The 26,699-nt window shown below is 47.1% G+C and overlaps 2 protein-coding genes across 2 annotated transcripts in view; both read left to right on the top strand.

Moving 5' to 3' along the window:
* scaf8 (SR-related CTD-associated factor 8) overlaps positions 1 to 17,177 on the top strand; it is a 68,146-nt gene extending 50,969 nt beyond the window's left edge. The window contains exons 21-22 of the transcript XR_014908940.1: positions 16,351 to 16,444; positions 17,163 to 17,177. The gene's annotated coding sequence lies outside the window, so the exon portion shown is untranslated. The remainder of the gene's footprint in view (positions 1 to 16,350; positions 16,445 to 17,162) is intronic.
* Positions 1 to 26,699, top strand: part of tiam2a (TIAM Rac1 associated GEF 2a) — a 60,615-nt gene that overhangs the window by 4,607 nt on the left and 29,309 nt on the right. The window contains exons 2-8 of the mRNA XM_085392494.1: positions 16,351 to 16,444; positions 17,163 to 18,344; positions 21,040 to 21,484; positions 21,752 to 21,924; positions 22,233 to 22,457; positions 24,959 to 25,144; positions 25,374 to 25,517. Of these exons, the coding sequence (XP_085248620.1) occupies positions 17,169 to 18,344; positions 21,040 to 21,484; positions 21,752 to 21,924; positions 22,233 to 22,457; positions 24,959 to 25,144; positions 25,374 to 25,517 (2,349 nt within the window). The 5' untranslated portion in view covers positions 16,351 to 16,444; positions 17,163 to 17,168. The remainder of the gene's footprint in view (positions 1 to 16,350; positions 16,445 to 17,162; positions 18,345 to 21,039; positions 21,485 to 21,751; positions 21,925 to 22,232; positions 22,458 to 24,958; positions 25,145 to 25,373; positions 25,518 to 26,699) is intronic.

The following is a 26,699-nucleotide window of genomic DNA, read 5'->3' as shown; positions in this document are numbered from 1 at the left end:
AGAACATTTTATCAGGTTAATGTGAAATTGTGGCTAAATGGTGTAAGACAGGCCTCACATCCTCAACCTAAGCCGAGCGGTAAATCAGCCAGGCTGCTGTAGGAGATCCTGTGTGTGCTTATTTTCTATGGCACCCCTTCTCTACCTCAAACTGTAGTTTAGACACTTGGGTTTCCCTCCCAGAAACTTCCAGCTCCACTTTTCTGTGTTCGGCTAGTGCCAGGACACGATCTGAGCTGTTACGTAAGAGGCGTTTAATGCAGGGCTGGGCTTCCCTGGCTGCGAGTGACAAACGTACCCACTGCCCGGCTGGCTCTCTGTGACACTCTGGCTCCACAAGAAACTGCCGGGATGGTTTTTCACACCTGATGGCTGCAGGTGCCCAACACCAAGCGGCTTTATCTACACAGAAAGTACAGACCGTACAGACTCCGTTAGAGGAGAAACACTTGAACCGAGGAGCAGGGCCGCTGTTCGTGTATCTTTACGTCCAACAACACAGGATATTTCCTCATGGATATTTGTGCTACCAAGCATAGTGCTTATCTCACAAATGCATCCTTGGCAAGTTGACATGCACAAAAGACACAACATTTAGATAAAGTCAAGGTTGGTATTGGCTGTTTCTTCCATGGTTAGTCATTCAGATTACAGGGTGCGGTTTGCAGTCCAGCGTGTTGTAATATGGGACAGCTGTGCAGATTTAATACACTTCCCTCCCTCAAAGAAGTCAGAGCAGGCGACACTATACACCCTCATTGCTGCAGCTTCACTCATATCACCAAATCCATAAATCTTCCTTTAAAACTTGATGCGGCGATGGTCTGAGTCTGATGGAAGGAGGTGTGAAGGGGATACCTGAGGCTATTACAGGTATTTGACATTAAGGTGTCACTGGAGCTCCAAACCTGTCTACTGCTCAATCCTCGTGTTATTTAAGGTGCTAGAGCGCCGGGTTTATGGACTGTCATTGATCCTGGTGTCTCTGTTCATGCAGTGCACTTTAAATTAGAAAAGACGTCAGACAGCACAGATAAAGTTGACCCAAAAAACTCTTATCAAAAAAAATTAATTAAACATTGTTTGGGAATATTTTTATTTAGTTTTTTACCTAGTTTAAGTGCACTGATTCCACTTTCACATACAGAAACATTAAAGCAAACCTTTGACCTCTGCAGTGAGGCAATCTTGTGGCTCTTTTATGATTTATAATGAACTCACTGGAGGATATGGAAGGGGAAGTCCTTGTGTACAAACTTCTGGAAATCCAGCAGGGCAGCCATGTTTCTTGACTCAATATTCATATGCAGCGGTCCCCACGAATCAGTTTATGCCCGACAATATTTTCATGGACCAGCCTTTAAGGTGTCGCGGATAAATACAACAAAATAAAACCAAAAAAAAGAAGATTTATTCATTACACACGGGAAAAGACCCAGAGAAACCGAGTTAACAATAAAAGCGATAAAAACCCTGAAAACCATACATTTCACACCCGAGCCTCAACTCTCGCGGCCCGGTACCAACGAGTCATGGACCGATACAGGTCCGTGACCCGGGGGTTGGGGACCGCTGTTCATATGGAATCTTTTTGAATTGCTCTTAGTTTGGCCCCTCGCCCATGAAGCGTTTGCCTTTGGAGACCCTACCAGGGGCAAATTGGCCTGACGATCTAGCTCTTGGATTACGTGGGCATGCAAACCCTTCCACTGTGGGACATTCATGCATGGGGAGGGTTTATGCCGCTTGGCTAGCGTGACAGAAGAGCTAGACGATTACAGTCTAGACTGATGCCCGCGACCCGGATAATTGGCTGAAATTGGATGGATGGGTAGCTGGACCTTTATTAGTCAAAGGAGGGCTTTAAGGCAGGTTCTCGGCTTCCATGCTTCATGCTTAACCAAGTTCCTGTCTTTAAAAGGTAGAGCTCATTGACCCATCTGTCTCTTAGCTCCAGCTTGTGTTGTGACATTTTCATCAATCTTTCCATTTGTCTTGTTTCAAAAAAAGTAAATAAGCTTTAAGGTCAGCTGTTTCTTCTAAATGGGAAATCTCTTGAGTTTCTTGGTGTTTTATTTGCAGAGTTTTCAACGCCGCGGAGTGAAGGCAAACTTGAAAAGGTCATGGCTCTGCCTCTGTTGAGGCCTTTTGAGTCCGGGTTAAAGACACACCGTACCACGGGCAGAGCAGGAGCTTGTATGGGTTATCTCTGACAACCACTCAAACATCCCAGGTGGGTTGTCGCACTCAGCGGGACCGTTGTTGGCCTTTCTGGATGGATCTGACTGGATGTGGAGGCTATGTGTGCTGCAGTTTAGGGGAACGAGTGACTCACAGCTACAGACGATATACAATACACATCCTCTTTATGTGTGTGTGTCTTTTTGAGAATATGACTGCCGAAATATGTGAGGCCAGTGTGGTTCCCATGCTATGCAGCAGCCCTTCTGCCCAAATTCTTCTCAGCTGAATAATGTGAAGTCTGTGTTACTCTGCATAGCTCTCTCAAAGCCTCCAACATCCATGTTGATGGAGTAGCTGCGTACGAAGCGCCTGTTGGTTTTCAGCGGCTGTGAGTTTTGATCTCTATCTCACCTGCTTTCATGGTGGGAATCCTGCTTCCAGCATATCAAAGGAACATAAAAAGTCCTTTTTAAAGATTTTTCTACATCCGCCAAACAGCCTTTTATATCCTCATTGCTATTCCCCTCGCATGTGACAGGATCCGGTGTAAAGTGAATGCGTACAGAGGTGAAGTCATTCATTATAAATCATTTCCACTTTGCAGGGTGAAATCATTTATTCACAGTCTCATGAGGTTAGTGATCCAAGGAGCACACCCTGACTGGTGACTAATATGCGGCTGATGTTGTGTCACTCGGCCCAGCGACATGCAGCAGATACTGTTTGGTCTCCAGGTTACTGCGCTTCATCTCGTCTGTCATTGCAAACAGCTACTAGGAGGCTTCGTTTGCTCAGGCTTTTAGAGGGGACAGGTTTTTGTTGACGAGTCCCAAATGTCTGTTTCTTCCTGGCAGAATAACTTCAAGAACATATCACAGTTATTACAGTAATTTTGTCTCTTTAGGCGCTTGCCCTGCTCCTCTGTAGTAATTTTGTGAGCGAGCGGTTTTGTCTCCAGCGGGAAGCCCTGCGGTCTGCTCGCGTGGAGAAATCGGCTTCACTGGAAACTTGCGGGTACCAGTTTTTTTTATACTAATAACGATATATTACAGCACATGGGTGCACACTGGCATGCCCGGGCTTAAGCTAATAATAACAACATTGAGAAATGCCAGGAACTGGGTTTTCCTGACAGTTAAGATGATTGCTGCAGTTCAAGGAGCTGCGAAAGCTGTACTTACAGTCATATTGTGTTATTAGCCTCGTGCATCCCTTTTTCCTCCCCGTCTGTGTGATTCATATATGCGTTTGTACTTGATCAAATTTAGATTCCAGTAATTGGAAACATATTGTTTTTCATTGTCTTCCACACTCAATTGGCCCTTAAGTAAAACAGAATAGTAAAACAGGCCATTAGTTAGTGGGCAGTGATGATGTGTGTGTTTCTCTCTAATGGGGGTTGTCTTAAGTGTTCATGTTTAATCCCAGACGTGCCTGCTGCTTTTGCTAATTATTCTATCATACAGTGCCACGGGCTTTTCTAAGCCAACAAGTATTTTAACAAGCTGGAAAGCTGCGCTCATTTTTTCCGATCTTTTCCCAGCATCCATACCGTCACGTTTAATGTCTCGAGGTGCAGTAAGCATTCAGCTAACTAGGGCTGCCACAAACGATTATTTTGATAGTCGACTAGTCACCGATTATTTATGCGATTAGTCGACTAATCAGATCATCATCCACTGGACGTAAAACTACAGCTTATTGCACCAGCAGCATCTGCTCTTATATAACTATCATTAGCTTACAGCTTTAAGCTTTTAAGGTGCTAACTAAAAATAAAGACAAGATGATAGTTTATTCAATTTTAATGAAATTTGCAGATTGTTTCGGTAAAGTTGAATAAACTCCTTGCTATCTAAAATATAACAGGACACCGGAGTATATTCTCCAGCATCTCACACTTCTGATAATCAGCTGTCTGCTTGACGTTTATTCAGCTGTGTAAAAACTATAACTTTAATCTCAGCCAAACCGATTTACTCAGGAACAAATAAAATACTAAAAAAAAAAAAAAAAAAAGCCAAACAACAACATTTTTAATTTATCTAAGTGACTCATATATATTTAACCTGAGTCGCGAAAGACGGCGGTGGGTTTGAAAACAATTTGCCGGGAGTCCGGTGTTCTCACGGCGCTAGTGACCTAGCCCCCGGCTAGCTATCGAGCTAGTGGGTAACAGACGTCTCCGAAAACGTCGGAGCGCTTTTGAAAATATGTGGTGTCCTGATAAACTGAGCCGATATTTGAGGTTTACACAGCTACATTCTCGCCTGAAAATATGTTAAACGTTTATTTTGTGACCCAGAAAGAATAATAAGAGTAATATTAAAACTAACTAGCTACCGCCATTGTTGGAAACTAAGCTGGGCCGCGCTATGAATTCTGGGACACAGCTGCTTCTTCTTCTTCGGGGTTTAACGGCAGCTGGCATCCTTGTACATGCAGTGCTGCCATCTTCTGTTTCAGTCCGTTATTACACTCTTAAATCCTGCTATTATTCCTGCGTCTTTTGCGATCTTACAAAGCTTCAAACGACACGTCGACTATTAAATCAGTCGTCGACGATTTTGATAGTCGACGTAATCGTGACTAGTCGACAAATCGTGGCAGCCCTACAGCTAACCACTAACTGTACATGGAATAAAAAAACATCGAAGAACTGTTGTATCGCTGTCTTGATGCTGCGTGCAGCCACGCAGCAGAGTCGCTTTGATGTAGCGTGAAGCGAAACAGCTTCACCGGCACTACAGACAAGTCGGATCAGGCTGGAGTGTTTGAAGTGCCTCTGCTGTGTGCCTTTGTGGTCATTACTGCTGCTTAAAGCGGGCTGCAGTGCATCAGTCCTGTCAGAAAAGCTCCTTTTGTTGTTGTTATCATGCATTGATGGCAGCACAGTAAGATCTGAGCAAGTCTGAAGTTTTTGGTTTTCTTTTCATGTCTCGCTCTTTTCTTTTTAATACCTTTCTCGTGGTGGGCACGGGCAGAGCGCTCCTTTATCTCCACCAGCAATGAGAGAAACGCTGCATTGTTGGTACTTGGCTATTTGCCTCAAGGGTTAAGTATCCATCTCCATTCCCTCTGAGCCCACGCCAGCTTAGGAGGGAAAGCCTGTGAATAAATGCCACCCTTGTACTCCCATAATGGAACAGCTTGACCTTTCGTGACCTCTGCCGGTCGAAGCATCTGCCTGTCGATTTCTCCGGCCCGTCCCGTGGGACATCGCCGGGCTTTCACATCTGCCTGTGAGCGGTGATTCGATTAGTTGAGGAATTTGTTTTGCTGAATAAAAATTAAGAGTCGGACTGTAATTTTTCAAAGTCAGTAAAAGAATGGCCGCCAGCTGAAACATGCTGTAGATTTACTGTGTAATCGTGTGAAAGTGCTGGTTTCTTTGTGGGCATTGTGCACGACGACTGCATAATGAGCATGATCCTCATTGACATTCTTGATCCACCCTATATGAATGGGATAATAACGAGTTTGGCAGGAGCCTTAATTTAATCATGTTGGTAAAAGCGGCACATATGCGGCACAGCTGCTGGTGCTTAGCCGAGCCTCGCCGTGCCCTTCGCTGAGGTGGTGTTTGGTGCCCGCTTTGGCTTGTTTTGTGTTATCGGCCTTTCTGAACCACATTCCTCTCTGAAAAGGCTTTGCAGAGAAGGACAAAGGAGTTAGCTTTGCGGAGATTTGCCTCTGACTTTTTCACAGCCATCGAATTGGTTCACGTGCCTGTGCATCGCCGTGACTTGTGAGACTGGTTGCACAGGTCACTCTTTTGTTGTTGCCTTTCTTTAACTTTGCAAGTTAAACACAGGTGCCGCTCGAGTGCTTTGTCCAGCACCTGTTGTGGATTATAGGTCGATAAAGGCTAATTTCTTGAGATAGTTCTGCAGTGAGATCTAATCTGGCCCTCGCCGTTTCAGCGAGCTTCGCAGACCCCACGTCCTGATGTTGGGATTCAAAATCTGTTCCTGCTTAGAGTGAAAAGGAGGCGGAAAATTCACATGTCTGCTCGCATGCATTAGCAGGCACATTTTCACACAGTGTTGTGCTCCAGTGAATCAGGCTAGCCCTGCAGGAGCCGGCACTGTGGCCTTAACGCACAAACACACACACACACACACACACACACACACACACACACACACACACAAAAATCATCGTAGCTTCATGTTCTGCTTTTATTCCACCAGGTGTTGCTGTTTATTGGCTGTTTGATTTCCTTTTAATCAAAAAGTCTTTAAATGTAAGCAAATAAAAATCTGACTTTGACTGCATGACTTTGCATTAAGCTCACATTGCATTCCTTCATTTGCAGATACTTAGACTTTCTCAAAGTGTAAGGAAATTCATACTGCCCCCAGTTGCATCTCCTGTAAACATGTAACATCTTACAGTCCCGGCTCGTATGCAAGAATCCATCCACCATATGCAATGTGCAGCTAACAGCATTCGCCGATTGTGGAGGAAGTGGATTGCTGGCATTTTGGGCCATGCAGTCTGTAACGCCCTCAATAAAATATCTGTGTCTGTGTGTGTGTGTGTGCCTGGCTCCTACCAGCTGTCTCACCCATCATCAGTGCTTCCAGGATGTTTAGCAGACAGTCCAGCTCACACTTGTTTCCTCTTATCTGTGCCGTGGACAGTAACAGTTACTGTAAGTTCTCTTTAGCCTGTTTTTGGCCTCCAATAAAACTCCGTGTTCAGGTTGTTAATAACCGGACGACTCGTGGGTCTGCTTTCCCGAACATTCGACCAACTTGGCTTTGATTCATAACTTGTTTATTGTCAGCTCTGTTTGATCAGCAGAGAGTTCAACAGAGATTGTTAGCTCTCCTCTTCAGTAAAGAGTCGGTTTCTTTGAGGAGCATGATGCCAGAGGATGGTTACTTTATGCGGTAATTTACATTTCTTTGCCTGTGAGCTCTGTTTACTAAAGCCGTGCTGTGGGATATGTCCTTATTAGAGGCAGCAGACTGGTTAAGGACGTTTATATGGTGAATAATGTGATTGTGCATAAACTTGCACATGTATAGGGTCTAAATACAGCGAGACATGTCTAAACAGAGCTGATTTCACCTGATGGATGGTTTATATAGCCCTCCAGCCTGTGGTCCTGTGTTTACAGGCCTCTGATGTAGGTCCATGACACGATGCCGACTTCTCCACCACTTTATCAAACCATCTACAGCCAGCCGGCCGACTCCTCTCGGCTCGGGTAGAGGCGAGGATGTGTATTTGAAACACGCTGGCTCGGCAGCGTGACGCGAATACCAAAATCTCTCCGGTGAATCATCACTTTAAACTGAAAGAATTGCATCCCTGCAGTCGTGCATTTGTGATGTGGTCTGGATTTGCATGCTAATGCTGCAAAGAAAGGTCGGTGCCAAAAAGCAGTGCAGGCCCGAAACTTGTTTCAAACAAGTTAATCCCCCATTCACGAGGAGAGGGATAATCCTGCTTGTTTGGAGTTTGGAGTTCACTTGTTTCCGGGAAAACAGATCAGTGCTGCCGTGTTAAGAAAGGTTTTCTACACGACAGCTAGAGTTGCACTTAATTATGTCACGTCAGCATTTTTGTGGTGAGTCAAATGAGCTGGCATCTCCGCCAGGTAAACAAACAGTCTTTCATACCTGCCACTGTGTTCAAAGAGAGTCTGTAATAAGGACATTAATTACTTCAGGTAATGACTCCCAACAGTTTACTGAGCGGCAGGTCCTTTGTTACCTATGTTAACCTTCACCGCAGTGAGCAAACCAAGCAGACGGGCCCAGGCTAGTCTAACCACCTCTGACAGACTTGGAGCATCGTCTTGGCTTTGGCTTGTCAGTGTGTCGCAGTTTAAGGCTTCAGCAGACATGACGGTGATGTATGAATGGAGGTGAGTGCTGAGCCAGCGCTCACTGTGACCCGGTTGTTGTCTGGTTTTGGTTTTTTTCACCTATTTATCAAAAGTGAGGTCAGTTTCTTGTGCTGTTGCTCAGATGATGTCCTAACCTGTGTGACAAAAGAATAATGCTCGATAACTTGATCAGTGATTCGTGTCCCGTCTGGCCTGACTGCATCTACACTTTAGCCCTTTAATTGCCCATTAAAAGCGAGACGCTGCCAGTTAGAGCACGAGTTCACCCTGAACATATGGCCCAGTTTGGCACAGGGACACAAAGTTTGAATTACGATTTCTTTTTCTGCTTTTTCGAGCTTGAATCGGACACGAGCGATCCAACAGCAACAGATTTTTGAATCGGGGCTTTCCCTTATCCAAAAGTGACTGAGAGAGGCGTGAGTGGTTCTCTAAAACGAGGATGGGGGAGGCCACAGGGGTAAACTCCCTCTGGCGTCAGAGCCCCTCAAGAATGCAGAGGGGGATTAATGCATGCCTGTGGCAGTGATGGATCGGACGAGGCTCCACACGCATTCGCCCAGACATACACCCACAGAGCATCTGGATGCAGATGGTTTGGCCAGCTTAGCAGGTGTGTGTGCGCGGCTTGTGTGTCTGCTGGAACAAGGCCAGCCGTGGTTGTTTGCCCTACTACCCCAGATAGAGCGGTAGCCACCAGCCGCATGTCATTTTGATTTGAAAGCGCAGCTTTCATCTTGCCAGCTCACCTCTGGGGCCTTTTAAACAATTCACTTTGTCCTTCTCAGATCGCAGATGAATCGATTGCCGCTCCCTCAATAGCTTCTTCTTTCCTGTTGGGTACGGTGATTGATGCTGAATGTGCGCCGTAGTGATTTCTGCTTTCTATGCGAGAACATCGATTACTGTACGTGCACGCGTCTCTCTTCCCCCCGATCCGCGGCGCCTCATCGTTTCCTGCGTGACCTCCAACAGCTGTGCACCTGAGTCGGTCCTGCAGCGGTCAATGATCTTTGATGGATCACCTTGGGGATCCTGAAGTGTGCCTCACATGACTGCCACAGTACACTACAGTGACCACTGCAGTGCTAATGAGCGAGTGGGTCGCAGGCTGATTGTATTAATCACTAGAGCTTATGAAACGTAGCGTGTGACGGATTATCTCGCCGTGCACAGCGGCAGTTGATTCGAGTGGAGATAATAGAGTTTGCTGGTGGGTTTAATGTCGGTGTTTTATGCAGACATTTGCACTCGGACGTACAAAGTCATTGTGAACTTTGTCTTTATTGATGATGCCTCTGCCCTTCCTGAAGGTTACCACTGAATGCTGCGATGTGATGTGTAGATATCTGTCAGCTGTTGTGCTTCTCCCGCTCTTCATGGGCAGGGCTGGCTGTTTACTCGTCCTCCCAGGAGCCTCAGGGTCTCCTATTTCGCCCTTGTTCCACATGTTTTGCATGCACTGCTGCCACTCATGCTATTACTTCCATTCACCGCCAGGCGTTTTCTCCATAACTTGAAGACAGAGAGTCTCTAATGGTGCTCTGCTGCGAGCCGATCACAAGAGAATCGAGCAGCTCGGCTGAGATGTTCTGCTGCAGCACAGATGTTGAGACGTGTGTGAGAGCATGCTGATTGCACTGGAAAATCAATCCAGCTAAATCGTGAGAATACCAATCAGCCTGAATGCCAGATACTGCAGCTCTGGAAAACGTTCAAGTGCACGCTGTGTGTGCGCATCTCGTGTCTTTTTCCTTTACAGATTCAAACCTCTGAATGACCTTCCTCTTTCCATTAAGCTGCTTAATTAGCAGAGAAGCTGATGGAAAGCTGATTTGAACCTGGAGTCTTCCAGCTGTTTGTTATCTCACACACACACACACACACACACACACACACACACACACACACACACACACACACACACACACACACACAGTCTTCTTGATTGAGAGCCTGTAACCTATTCGTCCCTCTGCCATTCCAAGCATGCACATAAAAGTGCGCATTCATGTGAACATGCGCACTCTTGTGCAACAGATGGAAGCTGACACACCCTGGAGGATGTCCTCAGCCCGTGTCCCCTCTAAAGAAAAGGCCCCAAAGATGTTTAAACAACATTTCTCACATTAGATTTTAACACCGTCAGTGTGAACACAGAGCGCAGTCCCTGCAGTGTTGTTAGCTGAGAGCCCGGGCGCACACATCCCGGTTTATTTAAAGTTGGTGCCAAACTCTCGGTGCAGAGGCCTGCTTCGTCTGACAGGAGCACCACTGTGCAGAGGAGCTGACAGCAGGGAAGCTGGCGGGAAAAACGGACATCGCAGTTTGGAACAGAGGGATGAGGAACAGATGATTAATAGTGGGAGGGATAACCTTTGAGTCTCTGAATGACACAGAAGCCGAGAGATGAGTTTGAATGCGCTTCATGATATTTTCAGACTTTTACATTTGTGGAAATGAACATAAAAGATACATTTGTTTGTTTCAGTCATAGATTTGTAAAAGCAGCATGTTTTGGGGTGAAACACGGTATTGCACAAAAGACCTGACCTTTCACTCTGGCTTAAAGTATCCCAGCTTAAGTAAATTCCCTCAGTCTACCCCACCTATGTGGGGGGATGTGTGTGAGTGCACATCCCCCAGACACACACAATAAACACACACCCGCCCTGCATTGCCCGGTCCGTCCCACTAGGCTTTATTTTGAAAGCAAATCCAGACTCTTAATATTCCAAATTGATGTTTCAATGTGAGGCTGTGTGCTAATTGCTGCTAAAATGAGCAATTAAGCTCTATTTATTTCCTCCCAGTGGATGTTTTACTCACAAACTGCTGAAGACTGCAGTCCCCAGTGAACGGGATAATCAATGGCATCAAACCATAAACGGCCTCCAGCCACGAGAATGGCTCCAGCATGCTGTTTATGAGAGAGATGACTGATGTCTGATTTTTGTAAAGACACGTTGATAAATAGCAAATCAACAAATCTGTATTTTAAAAATAGATTTTAAAGGTATTTAAAGTCAGTTTTTTTTTTTTATAAGGCTCAATTTCTGCTGCAAATTCTGCTCTTTTTAATAATTTATGACACTGCCGGGATGAACTGTCCAAATGTGATATTATAGATGGGCTTTTGAGTGCATCATATGTTTTTTTTTTTTTTCCAGGGAGGGGAGGGGGGGGGGGGTTAATTGTTTAAACTTTGATTTTAAATCCGGGGTGAGGGGGTGCAGATTCTCTCACACTCTTATTATTGAGCCCGGTGCCTGAAAGGCCATCCGGGGTCCTCCGGAGCTCGTTCTCAAACTTCTGCTGACTTGTATTCCTGTCAGTTACGTCATTCCCTTGTGTTTCACGACAGCTGCGCTGCTGCGCACATGAGCTGCGTTGGTGCTTTCTTGAGTTACGTCTTCATGTAGAGCAGTGTGACCTACAGTCCCCATGAACTACCTAGTTCAGCTCTTGGAGATGTGAATGGAAATCGTGCAGAGATTTGAGCACGTGTGGGGATTTAATCTGGCTGTGTTGATCGGCGCTTGTCGGAGCCTTAATTCATCGTAATTAGGGGTCAGAGCATTTGGCCGGGAGGAATTAGACCGAGCACCTGCTCTGTATGAATATGCATCACAGCGGCCCTGCCTGCCTCCTCTGTCTTTCTCGCTGCCTCGCTCTTTTCACGTCTCCCAGTCACTCCAAGTGTGTTGTTGACCAACCTTTTAGCTGCCTCCATCTATAGCCGGACAAAGGCCTTTGAGAGCAGCTCAGACTGGGCCACGAGGACCATTGTGCTGTTAACAATGTTGTTTAGCTCTGGTGAACGCTGCTGATATTGTGTCCCGGAGCTGATGTCTGTGTGTCAAGCAGAAGCAGCTGGCTGATGGGAGCCTATCCACAGCTGCTCGTACAGCGTGCACGGACGTGACTTTGAATCGCCATTCAGACCACAATGATTTTCTGGAGGAGAATCCATCTGAACGTTCTTGTTATATGTGCTATAAGCGCTGATACGTCCCCAAACATCCAGTAATCTTCGCTCGGTTACTCTGAAATAAAGTGAGAGAGCCGTCTGGCACACAGGGTCCAGTTCTGATGTCGTGCTGTGTTCTGGTGTGGCTTTGTTAATGGGTCCAGTTTGACTCTGACCACAGTTATGCGAACCATAGAGAAATGGAGGCATGCGTGTGTTTTTAGTCCGACGGCGGTCTCAAATTTGTCTCCGCTTGGAGACGGCTTAGTCACAACACTTTGAGAAAGTCGAATTCCCGGGAAGTTTTGCTTTTTTGTTGCTTTTTAAATCAACTCCCTTCAAATTAGGACTTCCTTCCCGGCCAACAGAAACGTTCAAAAGGCTCAGGCATGTCGCTGTCCCGCTCTTTTTATATTCTTCTACACTAAACATGCACACATCTCTCTCTTGGGGGTGGTTGGCTGCCTCCTTGGCCTCCTCTTGGGGTCATTGTGGTATTTAGGGTCAGACAAGAGCTCCAGTCATTGCGCCCTCAGCAGTGCCTCCCAGGCAGCGCTGCAGCCATTACACGCCAGCTTGTCTCGGCCAATCCCCTCAGACTGCTATGGAAAACCGCCTGGGCTGCAGCGGACCCTGCATCCTGCTCCTTGCCAACGGAAAAGCTGGATGTAGGAAAAACAACACGTTGGAGTAGTGGAGCCTTTCTGCGCTGGACGAGCGTTATAAAACATCCTCGCCTCTCTTCCTGAGAGAGCTCTTCTGTCGAGGACCTTTCACTTTTTCCTCTCTGGTTTTTCCTCTTGGCGCTCCGTTACCCAGGGTTACCCTCGGAGGATTGTGATTCGCTGCTCCTCCAAAGCCGGGAGGGAGTTTCCACATGTCCTCCAGTGTGCCTGGGTGTGTGTGTGTGAGTCAGATGCAGTGTGTGTGAGTGTTGCTTTAAGACTCAACGAGCCTCCCCAGAGTGAATCCAGATCAGAGAACAGCAGCTAGATTTCTCCTTTGCAAGCTCTTCAAAGAGCTTTTAGATTAAAGCCCGGGCCACGGAGGTAAGGTCTGCTCTGGACTGGAGTTTTATCTTTGTCTCCCTTTGTTTCTCCTGCTTACTGGATTAAGAAGAGCCTGGAGTGGAGAGGCTGCATTGTGCTCCCCATTATCAGATGCACAGGTGTGGTTTACACTGTGTGCTTGCATGTGTGAATGCTGTTTAGTTCCCACCTGGATCTGCTAGCTTCGCTTTGTATCTCTTGTATCCGGCCTAACTCTATGTACTTGCTTCCAGCTTGCAGCCTTGTACATGAAGACACAACAAGGTCATCTTTCTCAGTCTGAGACTTTATTGCTTCTGCCGGTTGTCGCGTTCGTCTGACTCACGAGAACAACTTTGTTTGACAGACTTGTTCCTTTGTCTAAACTTTGTGTGAAGTTTCTAGATGTTTGCACGATTGTACAAAAAGTGTTTGGAAACATTTTCATTTTCTTGGCATTAGTCTGGAATGGCGGTGGCATACACGTATAAATCTTTCAGCAGGCTGCCATGACATTTTTGGTCGGCAGCCAGGCTCAGAGCTTCTAAATGTATAATGAAAAAGTCAGAAAGACACTTAACAAGCACTTTGATGGATGTTTGGTGGCTTTGGCTGGATCCACCGCACAGTATTACGGGCTTTCAGCAAGTGATTCATAGATGGACATTTCTGCTCATAAGCAAACAACCGCAGGATACTTTAAATCTGATTCGTATGACAAAAAGTCAGCAGGAGACGGCGTGGTCTTTGGCTTCAACCACCCTGTTTTCTCTTCTTCTTCACTTCCTGTTGTTGTTTTTCTTTGCCCGGAAAGAAACGACGGTGTTTTGCATGACTTTGAATTTAATTTGTGAGTCTGAAAGAGAAGCTTTACGCGTGCTGTTGCTTTAAGAGCCGAGCTGTCGCAGCGCCAGAGGAAAGTGATAAGAGACTAGTCCCACGGGCTGTGATTTGACAGGAGGAAAGCGGTGCGATTGTGTTAACACTCACAACCAATAACAAATGACCTCATAGCTCCTAGTGCACAATAATTCAGAAAGATTGAAACCTTGTTGGTATCCTTTATTATATTTGAGGTTATTTTGTCACTTTCACTGTGATATATTCTTTTCTTCAAACAAAACCTTGCCTGTATTTTCAGCAGGACTCCTGTGTGGTGGCAGAGTGGGTTTAAAGCTGCCCTAGCAGCAGCGTGACGTTACCGTGGGGCTTCAGGGAGTGTGTCACTGCTGTGTCTGGAGTTTTTTCCTGCTGCTCTGTTTCTATAGTTTAGATTCAAGCACACGAAGGGCCAGGTTAGGAAATCCAGACTCTGCACGTGTGGGTTTGAGTTTAGAGGTTGGAGCTTCTCTGCTACAAATGCACGGTGGTCTTGGTGAAAGGAAAAAAAAGGCAGTTACATCCTCGACAATTCACATACCTGCTGTGTTTACACCAAAATGAGGCGTGGCTCATTCCTCACCGTTATCCTGAATCGCAGACCCAAGACACACACGGTGCCAGACTAAACACGGAGCTTACGTAGGAGTCACCCAGGGCCGGGCTGAGAAGAATGCCAGGTCACGGGGTGTGTGCCGAGGAGCAACGGGGTGGCAATGCTCCCTTTGCCCTTGAGCAGATGGCCTGTAGGAAGCCTTTTAACGTGAACAGAGGACTGAAGGGGAAGAAGGGGAAGAGGGAGGGAGAGTTCACGACCGGGTGCAGCAGTTCGCAGCTAAAAAGGAAGACTTGTCTTGTTGTTCTCCGAAAACATTCGCATAATGCTCCAGTTCGGCGCGCAGCAGAAGGCAAACGTGTGCCTTAGTTTGTGTGTTGGCACGCCTTTGAGCCTTTCATACCCACAGCTCTGCTCTCCCCCGAATAAACTTTGCAAGAAAAGCATCAGTGGTAGCGTTTAGAAGAAAGCCGTCGTTGTGACAAGTTTGACAACCAGCTTTATGTTGATTCCCGACAGCTGCTTCCTTAGTCTTTTACTCCTGAAAGAGAAATAGTTTAGTTGCTCTCCATTCATGTAGAAAGCATCTGAATCAGGCTAACTCTGCTTTTTAGCTCCTTCTGCTCTGCTTGGCTCTTGAACAACAGAAGTTGGGAGGTAACGCGGGCTATCATTGGTCAGATTACTACTGAAGACGAGGGTTTGACCATATACTCCATAAACGCTCCCAGCTTGACTTTTTCCAGGGTTCGTAAGAATAATGGCAGCAATTTTCCCAACTGTGGGATAAATAAAGCATCTCATGATATATCCGGAAATGTATTCCTGGAGAAAAGCTGCTTCAGTAACTCAGGATTATATTTCATGCTTATATTCAACATCTTCTCCTTATAACTCTTGTGAAATGAAGCAAATGTTTAGTTAATACCCTGATCGTGTCAGACTCGCGGTTCGAGTTCATTACCGGGCCTGCTCGTCTCCACAGCCAAGTTTCCACTCTGCTTTCTGCTGCTACTTTTCACACTCGTTCTAAACAGCTGCAGAAGAAGAGAATCATTTCCTCAAGTGGCTTTTATTTTTTCTTTCTATTTAAAATGTTGATGTTTCCTGGAATTCCTTTCTCCCTGTATTAAATGCGCTCTTTAACTTTAGTTCACTTACTCCGCCAACACGTCTTAATCTCACCTCGCAGTCAAGGTGCACCCAAGCAGGAGCAGATAAACTCTTAATGCTGCAGATCACTTAATCCTGAGGTGACACTTGGCAGCGAGCTTTGTTTTTACTGTAACCGTACACATGCTGTACACATGCTGTACGTATGCTGCGAGGCTTAGCAGAGTTAGCACCGTTTGAAAGCCCTCTCAGACTGCATTACTGCATGCGTTTAGGCGTGTTGTGTTACATACACGCAAGGCAGTCACATTGCCTGCAGAGACACGTGGTGCACTCGTTCTTCTCCTTTGGATCCCGGCCCCCTGGACGAATTTGGAGATGATGGCTGAAAAAAGGAGCGAGCGAGGATTCAAAGGTTTAAAAATAAACAGATGGGTAAACTGTAGCTGGCTTTGAAATGCTTTCCCAAACCCGATCAAAGACGACGTCATTTACTCGGAGGGAGGTGGAAAAATGCATCAAATGTTTGGTTTGGCTGATGGGGCGCTGTAGCGTCTGTGTGGCACTGCTGGACGTGCTACCTCGTACAGGAAGGAACTTTTCTTGTACTTTGCATTTTCGAGGACACGGTCCTAAATCATTTTTACAAAATGAAAAAACAAACGTGCATGCACCAAATGCTGTCCTCTGCTCATTACACAAAGTAAATTACATTTTTGTGGAAAGCACTAAGCCAACCTCTCCCTGTGTGTTTCAGATGAGCCAGACGACGGAGGAATGAGTTTATTTTGAGAAATGAGGCGGAGAGTGGCGCGAACATAGAAGCTCCAGTCTGAGACGAGGCTTCAGAGGTGAGTGTAAGGAGCCTTCAGACCAGGGTCAGCTTTATGCTTTAGTTCAACCCCTCAGCTTTCTGTCTTCTTTATCTGGTCAACTTTCATTTTATTTAATAGCCAGGTCACTCTTGAAAAAGAGATTTTGAATCTTATAAAAGACCTGAAGTGTTGCATCCTTCCCACGCGTCATGCAGGGCTTTATTTTAGTTCCTGATCGTCTCGGTTTGCTAATTCAAAGACTTGAAGGCTGTTAGAAGTGTTTGGCCTTACTTCCACCTGTTATGCAATCACATCATGGGCGACGGCGGACACGGTAATAGTCTTACCGGCAGTGTGGAGTCTTGTCACAGCTCTCTGATGCTAATGTAAGAGAGCTGTGAAGCATCTAAAAGTTTTTAATTGTCAACATAACGACCACGACAGACTAAAGCCTGCTGGTGTCAGTTATCTGCTCCTGCAAGAATATAATAAAGTGAGAGGGAGACATCATTAAGCATCAGTGACCCGATACAGCAGAATAAGCTATGGAAGACATCAGCGACGTATTAATCCTGCTGCTGTTGTCACTGTAGCTCAGATGACTGTGTGTATCCGTTATTGTTTATGAGTAATAAGTTAAATTTATGCCTCTGATGAATCAGCATTATGTCATACCATGTCTAATGTGTAAGAACCACGGATTTTCCAGTCGTGACATTATGGTTTTGTTTCCTTTTTTCTATGTTTTTTCCAGGGCAGGATGGGAAATTCAGAGAGCCAGTACAGCATTCAGGGTCCCAAAGGCACCAGCTTTATCTTCCCCGGGAAACAGAAGCCATATTCATTAAAGCTAGGCTCAGCCAAAGGTGATGCTCTGTCTCCTCATTCGTGGTGGAAAAATGCTCCGGTAGGCTCAGGGTACAAGACCAGGTGCGTTGGCCGTGGCTGTCTGTCGCCTCCTAAAAGCCGACAGCCTTACTCTGCCCGGCTCTGTGACTACGTCTCCAAAGGAGTGAGGGGGAGCCCGGCTCAGCACCGCTGGCATCGGTCCCCTGGATGCGGCATAAGGAAGCGGCACATGTCAGACGATGATAATCCATACGGGGTCGAACTCAACGGGCACGCCCTGAACGGAGATGATGACGAGCACGAGGTTTTAGGGGAACAAAGCAGCCCGCGGGTGGTGATCAAAAAGGACGGCACGCTCAGGGTGGAGTTCACCAACACCTCGGGGAATCCTCTCCACCTGGATGAGGCCACTGGCCCGGTCCAACTCCTCAAGTTCTCCCCCAATGTGGAGTCGGCATCGACTCCCAGTCTGCCTGGGTCCAGTGGCAGCAGGCAGGATGGTCATCACAGCGCTCCGCTTCCAGCCTCTACTTCCTCCACAGCCAGAACCAGCAAAGGCAGCTCACTGAGCTCTGACGGCTCCTGGTATGACTCCCCCTGGGGGCCGAGCACAGAGCTGTGTGAGCAGGACCAGCCTTGCTCTGCCAGCAGAACGTTAGCACACTCCCCCATTCACCAAATTGTCTCCTTTGCAGAACAGTCCCCCCCTTTGTCCATCACAGATCTGTATAAAGACCCCACAATGGCTGCGACTTTCCCCACAGCCAGGGACTTGTCCTCCCAGCTACACGAGCCTCCACCGGGCCAGAGGCCACACCGAGCGTCCTTTGCGTCCGTCCTGGACGTTCCTTTGGAAGAAGAATGCCCAGAGCCCCGCCAGTACTCTTCGTACACCCTGCCCTGTCGCAGGCCCAAATCGCACACCGTCAGCGAGAACCTGGACCAGTACCGTGACCAGGGGCAACGGCAGGAACAGGTGGGGCCGGATTTCATCTTCCAGAAGAAAGACTCCATCAAAAACCGCATCAGACGCTTCAGTGACTGGACGGGCAGCCTCAGCCGCAAGAAGAGGAAGTCTCAGTCTCAGGTGAGCCTGCACAAGATGGGCTTTGGGGTTTAGTCACTACTCTTTAATGAATTACACTCTTTTTATCACTCACAGGATGCATACAGAGCCATGCCTTATATTTTATAGAGATTTTATATTTGAAAATCTTAGTGTATCTTCATATCTAGCCCAAGAAGGGAGTGGTCATCAGACAGTTTCCCTCCTGGCAAGATTTATATGATTGCGGGCCACAGTGGTTGTCCTGGCATGGCTGGGAACCAACCACCGTCCTCTGGTCCTTTAGCAACACAACACCAGCTGTCTGAGGACAGGACGCAGCGGGGTGACACAAAATGAAATCTGTAAAGCAGCCAGGGCTGGGTCTAGTTGTTCTAGTGAGGAGGGAACAAGGATGGGAGTGACTTTTAGCACAATGCCGAAGCATGGACGACGCTCCGACGAAGAGGAGTGTGGGGCTGGTAATCAGATATCACGAATACTTTTACTGGATGGGTAAATCTAAGTAGTATTATTGCACACTGACTGTTTTCTAGCAACATGCAGGACTTTCTTTTACACATTTAGCTCGTTCGTTTACAAGTCGGATCGATTAATCGTGTTACTGAAGATGTCCGTGGGAGGTGCATTGACTTTTGAGTGGACAGCTGATCTTCGTGTAAGTAAAATGATACCTGTGCTGTGAGGAGAGCAGCCTGTCAGCCCGCTGCCTGCACGTGGACGCAGGAACCGCCTGATTTTGGTTGTACAAACATCAGGTTTTTACAAGCTTTAATTTGACCTAAAACATTTGCTTAAACTGAGCCTGAACTCTCGTCCCTCCCTTCTTTGAGGGCTTGAAAGCAATTGTTCCTGCATTAATTCGTTTAGCTGTGCCTTGTAAAAGTTTTCAGAACGCTGTTTGGGTGCTGCCAAGAGAATAGCTGTAAGCCTTTGAGAGGATCTGTAGAGTGAGGCTAAATCCGAGCTGAAGATTTAACCCCACCCCTCCTCTAACGTTAATGAGTGACTTATGTTTGTTCTGGTTGTTGTGTTCAGATTTTCGGGTCTCCCCTCACGTTCCTCGGAGAATAAATCTGCTAATAGGGATTGGTGTTCAGTCGGTTGAGTCTAGGAGCGAAACAAAGGACAGAGAAGAACAAATGAGAAGGCGTTTTCTTCTTGGAGACTGTGTAAGCTGCTTCTCGTGCTGAAACGTCTTGATTATTTTCAGTGAAATATGCAAGAAGCTTTGCTGTGACGCAGTTTTCTGACCCTGTGCTTACTCGACTCATTTTGAGTGTTTTTAAAAAAATGCCTCCTTCTAAAGCTGCTGCGCTAATTTCTAACCACGTGCTGGTGCAGGATCGATCTGCTCCAGTTTTGTTTCCTCGTCCAGAAGTAAAATTCAAAGAAGTGGACCGAGGTCTGGTAATCAATGCTGATTACGGGTAATTGTGTGAAGCACATAAATACTTACGAAGTCTGCATTTCTGGTGCAGTTTGGTATAAACTAATTGAACCAATCAGGCAAATTCACAAACAAGTCAGTGCACGGGGGTTTCCTTTCTCCGTAATCAACGGGGCATGCAACAAGTTCTCGTTAAATTCATTGAGCTGTTTAAAACTGTATTTCCTCTTTCCTTTGGGAGCCGTTTTGGTGCCAAACTTCGGTGTGCAATATCTCTGCGGGCTGGTCACAGTGCCTCCTTTCAGCAGGTCATCAGCTCTGGTTCCCCTGGACTCGTGGGTTTAAAGGTCACATAGCGACCCTGATGCCAAAGACCAAGAATCTGCTTGTAATGAAAAGCAGATGGAGGACGGTGAGGAGAGGCTGGATAGAGTTGGGCTAGAGGAAGCTTGCCCTCTGCACAGTGTGCATCTACAGCTACTAACTAAACAACGGTGGATTTCATGGTTGCTACAAGAGGACGAAATGGTAAACAAAGCCTGTCCTCAAGTGAGCACCGAGTTCACCGGGTTCAGTCCTGCTGTGAAACTTAAACATGAACCCTTTGCTGCCTAGTTACAGGGCGCAGGGAGGCAGAACTGCATGCTAAATATGAAGAAGGGTGAGTGTGGATGCAGCACGAAATGCGCATTAAGGACTGAGACGACGCAGACAGGTTGGAGTGAAACGCATTAATAAACAAAAGATGGAGACAGAGCTCTGTCGTGACGCCGTGCGCGTCTGCACGCTGAGAGCGCTCCGCTCTGTTGCCAGGGGCGGAATCGATGCTCCAATCTAGTGAAGTGTAGGTAGGCTGTCATTAGGCATGAAAGGGTGCAATTCCATCAAGTATTCATTTGGGGAATTGGGAAGCCACAGCAGACCTCAAATGACGTGAAATTGTCTGAGCCTGGAGGGTGCCAACCTCTCAGGTGCCATCACAGGAAATTTGTCCCACTTTTTCAGCCTAGGAAGAATTTCGAGACTGTAATGCAGACTTTGAAGTAGGTTCGAGTGGTTTGCCTCGATTTTTCAAAAGTTTCGCAGTGCCTTGGGGCTAATTGAAAGAAGCAGAGTTGATTTGTGTCCCGCTGTAAGCTCACGGGTACCTACAGAAGTCTGTACACCTGGAGGGCAAACATGCTGTGTTTTGCCTAAATGTGGATGGGAACAATGCAGGTCAGAGCCAAGTTTGTAATCTGCAGCCAGCCCCACACTTCTGATCTTCCTCCAATTGACTTTTCTCACACTCTTCATTCACTTTCTTCACCTTTTGTGCCTCCTCAGGAACCCCGGTACAAGGACCTGAGTGATACGTTTGACAGTGGGGTGGATGGTCTGACTGCAGACACCAGCTCCCCCTCCCAGGTCTCCAGCCTCCTCTGGTTTCCCGGAGCCTCCAGGGCCCAATCTTCAGGAGCCATTCACCAAACGACCAACGATGCCCTTCGCCAGAACATCTATGAAAACTTCATGAGGGAGCTGGAGACGGGTACCGGGCAGGGAGGAGGTGAGAGAAGAGTGCCGTCCACCGGCACCGAGGAAGACGAGAGCAGCAGCGAATCTGCCGAAGGCTCGCTCGAGCAGCTCGACCTGCTGTTTGAAAAAGAGCAGGGGGTGGTTAGACGGGCCGGCTGGCTTTCCTTCAAACCCCTCGTTACTCTGCACAAGGACAGGAAGCTGGAGCTGGTGACGCGGCGCAAGTGGAAGCAGTACTGGGTGACCTTGAAAGGTGAGCTTCGGTGCCCTGTCCTTGAAACTCAGATGAAGAATTCACAGTTTGGGTTAGTTGGAAATATCAGAAGAGAAAATAAAATATATGAAGTGACGCATTCTTGCCATTTTTCTGATTCTGTGCAGGATTTGTGCTTTTATGTCTCAATGTCACAGCAACAACTCCAATTCTGCTGAAGTTCATTGCTTAGATTATTTTTCATGTTGAACAAGGACACAGTGTCTGCAATAATCACAAGGTAAAAGCATTTCCTTCCCTTTCCAGGGTGCACATTGCTGTTCTATGAAACTTACAGTAAAGGCTCTCCGGAGCAGGAGCTGTCGCCCCGCTACGCCCTCCTGGCCGAGGACAGCATCGTCCAGGCTGTTCCTGAGCATCCCAAGAAGGAGAACGTGTTCTGCCTCAGCAACTCGTATGGAGACGTCTACCTTTTCCAGGTGAAGAGTCACCTGACTCCTGTGCTTGTGACTCAAGATTTCTCAGAAAGTCTTTGCACACACCCGCTGGTTTCTTTTTTCATATAAAATGACCTTAGAGCCCAAGTCCCATTTAAAAAGGGCTCAACTGATTTCTCATCCAGTCTCCTCTCAGGATGAAAAGAGCACATTAACCTTGATTTAAGCAGGAGTCTTTCAGCTGCCTCCTAATGATCTTTCTGAGATAAATGGTACAGTAACTTTATCGTGCATGTAATGGAAATACTGGTCAGCGGTTTGAGCTCCTCGTTTCTTTATTTCCCTTCCAGGCCAGCAACCAGACCGACCTGGAAAACTGGGTGACGGCGATCCACTCCGCAAGTGCCTCGCTGCTGGCCAAGCGCCAGGGGAAGGAGGATACGGTGCGCCTGCTGCGGAGCCAGGTCCGCGCTCTGCTGCAGAAGATCGACATGGACGGGAAGATGAAGAAGATGGCCGAGCTGCAGCTGACCGTAGTCAGCGATCCAAAGAACCGCAAAGCTATCGAAAACCAGGTGAGCAGGTGGCGATGAGGTCTGCGGGGAGACATTGGCTACGAGGGCTCGCACACTTCCTGCTATTGAGACAAATTCTCAGAGAAAATCTGCTTCGTTCGCAGCGGTGATAAACGGATTCAGTGGCGTAACGTGTGCTCGCTTCATGTTTCAGTTTTTAAACTCATCTGCGTGTCGTTACCCTGCATAATTCATGGTGAAACCACACAATGTGCCCTACTTCATTTTTCTGATTATTTCTTTTTTGGACTGCGGTGACGAGCCTGTGTTTCATTTTCGTCTGCGGGTGGGTGAAGTGGCCTAAATGCTTCAGTCCCAAACGTGTCGCGAGGGGCCCAGGGGAGCAGCTCTCTCCCCAAACATGTGATTGGGATTCCAGATGTTTCCCGGTAATGGGCTCTCAACATGCATTATCCTCTCCCTCCTCCTCGCAGCCGGAGGGAGAATCCGAAGCACCCAGCGCTGTTTTAGCCTACATACAGCAGATCACAAAGGGCTGGAAAAAGCTCCAAACCTGTAGCTTAGCAGGAAGAAAAACACTGTGACGGGAAAACAGTTTGTTTTGCAGCGTCAGGCTGTTGTCGTGGCTGACAGGGTGGTCAGTCCGTTTCATTTTTTGCACCACATTAGACACGAGGACCTGATAAAAGCTCACTGCAGGGCTGATCCGTGGAGATGTCACCGCCCAACTTTGTCCTCAGGTCTGTTTTCAATTAGCTGGTACGCCAAGACAAGAAGACGGACATGGTCGGAGTCAATGATGGGGTCAGGACCGGACTGATAAAGACGCCATGAGGCTGATGATAGATTTAAGGTTCTGGGGGAGTTGTGGAGCACCAACAGGGCACTACTTTGATGTCTCTGCCTACCCCCACCTATGTCTATGGTGCCAGTAGAGCATGTTTGAAGTCTACACACACACACACACACACACACACACACACACACACACACACACACAGAGTGCAGTGAAACAGCATTGAAGGATGTGTAGAGAGAGATCAGGCAGATGTTAAAGAGGGAAAATAAGAAAAGAGAATCTCTTAACAGAAAAGCTCTGAAATGGAAGTAAGTTGTGCACGCCGGCCAGATGTGACCAAACATGACTCGCTTTCCACTGATGTGCATTTTTTATCCTGCGCTGACTCAAGCCTGCTAGATGCATCAAGCATTAATATAAAAATTCTATTCATCAGTAACGCGCCCCAGCATGACTCATCAAATCGAATTTTCTGCAGGACTATTTTAGGCCGTCCCGGCACAAAGACGTGGATATTTGACTGTTGACAAACCGATCCGTGGCACATCAATCTGGAGCTCGCACAGATCTTGTCAGATGTTATACATAAAAAGGATTTTTCCAAAGCAGCGGCCCTGCAGGTTTTAAGGAAAGAGCTTATCTGATTTCGGCGGCGATGCCTCCCACCCCCTTTTAAAGTCATCTTCAAACCGCTCAGTGGGAATTAAATTACGGTACACTGCGTTTTATACAATGACCCAAGAATAGCAGGATAAAAAAACCAACTTGTGTTCAAGTAACAGCACGAGCCGCAGCAGACAGGAAGCTGTTTGACGCATCCTTTTAAGGGATGAGTATAGCAAAGCCATCCACAGGTTTCTGGTGTGCTCGCCATAGAAATGGCACCTTCAGCCACTGTTATCTGCACAGAAGTACCCACTTTTTAGTTTAACACTGACTACCGAGTCAAAATGTTTTCCTTTGACTCGACTTTGACTTGATCTCCAGACTTTCTAAGATTCAGACAGGAACCTTTGGCTCTCAGGACGTTAGCCCAGCCGAGCTTTTAACAGAGCGGCGAGTCGGCCTCTCGGCAATTTCTGTGCAACCTTTGTGTTTAAGATGTTTGTGAAGTCACAGGGTTCATAAAACACCACCCTCGTGCCCTTTCTCAGTTTGCTCCTAATCCGAAAGAATGCCGTCAATGTGAGCGAGACCTAATGGGAGCGCGCCATAGGGTGCGTTATTGTAAATGAACTCGCAGTGCAGACGAGACCCATTAAAGTCAGTTTGTTATGGAGCGTTGTTTAACTGAGTGTTCTCATTAAAAATGGTCTCCAGCCAACAAAATAAGCACTTTCTTATAGCTTACATAGTGCAAACGGGGACATGGGGACTGTACGTGTGTGTGTGGAGGTTTAACTGGTGGTCTGTGCAACATCATCAGCCTCTCAAGTCGTCCATAAAAAACGGGCATTTGAATTTACTGCACACACACACACTCTCGTCTGCTCCATATGCAGTCATCCTTCACTATCAAACCTCCACAGAACTTATGCCTTTACCCTCCACCAACATCTGCAAGCAATCGCAGCTCCCTGAAAAGCTCCAGACTGACCCTGGATCCCCCCTCTTTCATTCCCTCCCCGCCCCTCAACTCCCTCCATTATTATTTCCCCCAGCGCTCTTCTGCTCGCTCACCTACCAAACACCAATTTCAAATTCAGATCTTGTACCAAGCGCGTCTTTCCTTTTCCCTCAGATCCAGCAGTGGGAGCAGAACCTGGAGAGATTCAACCTGGATCTCTTCAGGATGCGCTGCTACCTCGCAAGTCTGCAGGGCGGAGAGCTGCCCAACCCGAAGAGCCTGCTCGCCATTGCCAGCCGCCCCACCAAAACCACCCTGGGACGCCTGGGGATTTTCTCAGTCTCCTCCTTTCACGCACTGGTAAGGAATATATAAAGAGGCGATTCTGACGCTTCTGAATGGGACGTTTGGATTTACTTGATGTCTAGCAGTAACCTTGAAAACTCTTTATTCAGTGTAGTATATTGCAGCGTGCAAACGCTCGTTTTGTGCATCACGGGAGGAAAATGAACTTAATTAAGATGGTTTGATTAGATGGAATTTCTGTTGAGAAATATGATCGTAGTGCTGATAAAGTGTATCTGCTCAGATCTGTTCCAGAGACGAAGCCACAGTCAGGAGGCGCTCCCTGTCCCTGACTCACAGACAGCGCAAAAGAGGCCTGTTCTCCTCCCTGAAAGGCCTCGACAACCTCACGAGGAGAGGCCGTGACAAGAGACCTTCTGTCTCGCAGGTATTCACGAACACACAGACATCTGAAGATGTTTTAATAAAATTCTGTGTTTAAAGGAAGAATTAAACGGGTTAAACATTAATGCACTGATTCTTCTTTTTATCTGAAATTCACTAAAAAACCTCATAAACGACATGAACGTGCATGATTACAGGCAGTGTTCACGTCTACTGTACATGAGGAGAAAGAGTCCCGATGCTCCCGCCTTCAGTGCACAGTGTGCACGTTCGTTAATGGAGCAACCTGAAAGCATGCTGGCTGGTCGCTCGCTCGCATGTGCAGTGCCTTTGTTAATGTGAAAGAAATAGCTAGAGACTGTTTTAGTCACGCAGCGTTCTCTGCACATTTCCCCTCCTCCCCCAGAGGAGTCTTTATTAAATGAAAAGCGCATAAGCTCACATCCCTCCTGCTTTCCTGTAAGGCTGAGCGCAAACCTCCCATCAACGTAAACACAAGGGAGCATTCCTCACCCAGGTGCATTGGGGGGGCATCTAAATCCTCTCAGGTTAGTAATTAGACTCATGCAAGCTGGTTATTTATTGATACAGAAATCCACCGCTCTGTACCCTGCAGATACGGCCCTGGAGACGAGCCTTGGTGGTCTATTTTAAGCATCACCAAAGGAAACACTTGTGTAATTTTATGGACCCCTGTTCATTAGTCGAGACTCTAATAAAGCAGAGGAATGTAACTTTGTGTTTCTTTGTGCCGTAATGTCAGCGTGGCGTCCAACGTTTCCCGAGCGCGGCTCTCCGGTAGGCGAGCCCCGACTCCTGACTACGAGCAAAACGCCGCCTGTCCTGTTTCACCTGCTCTCGTCGGGCTCATCTATCCCGCCACCTGCTCTGTGATATTTATGCTCGTGCATTTGCGCACGTCTGTCACCGGCTAGGTATGCGTGTATGTGTTATTTTTCTGGGGGGACTCCAGCCAGCCGGCCTAATGAGGCCCAGTTACATTTCACAGTGCAGGAGGCCGAGGTGGCGCTGCAGCACACATGAATTATTAAAAGCCATATGTGGTAGATGGCGTTCTCCACGGTTCCCTCAGCCCAGCAGATGGTTGGTGTAAAGACGCTAAATATTAAACAGCCTCCTTTTATTCCCCCCCCCGTTTCCTCTTGCCCACGAGCTCTTTTTTTAGTGTTTTCTGGTGTTTTCGTCTTTACTTAGAGGCTAATCA

This window comes from Rhamphochromis longiceps, linkage group LG19 (assembly GCF_057381845.1).
Source record: "Rhamphochromis longiceps isolate RC_006_pf linkage group LG19, R_longiceps_female_GT1.1, whole genome shotgun sequence".
NCBI lineage: Eukaryota > Metazoa > Chordata > Actinopteri > Cichliformes > Cichlidae > Rhamphochromis > Rhamphochromis longiceps.
Note: the sequence above shows the minus strand (reverse complement) of the source record. Positions and strands in the feature narration are given on the sequence as shown.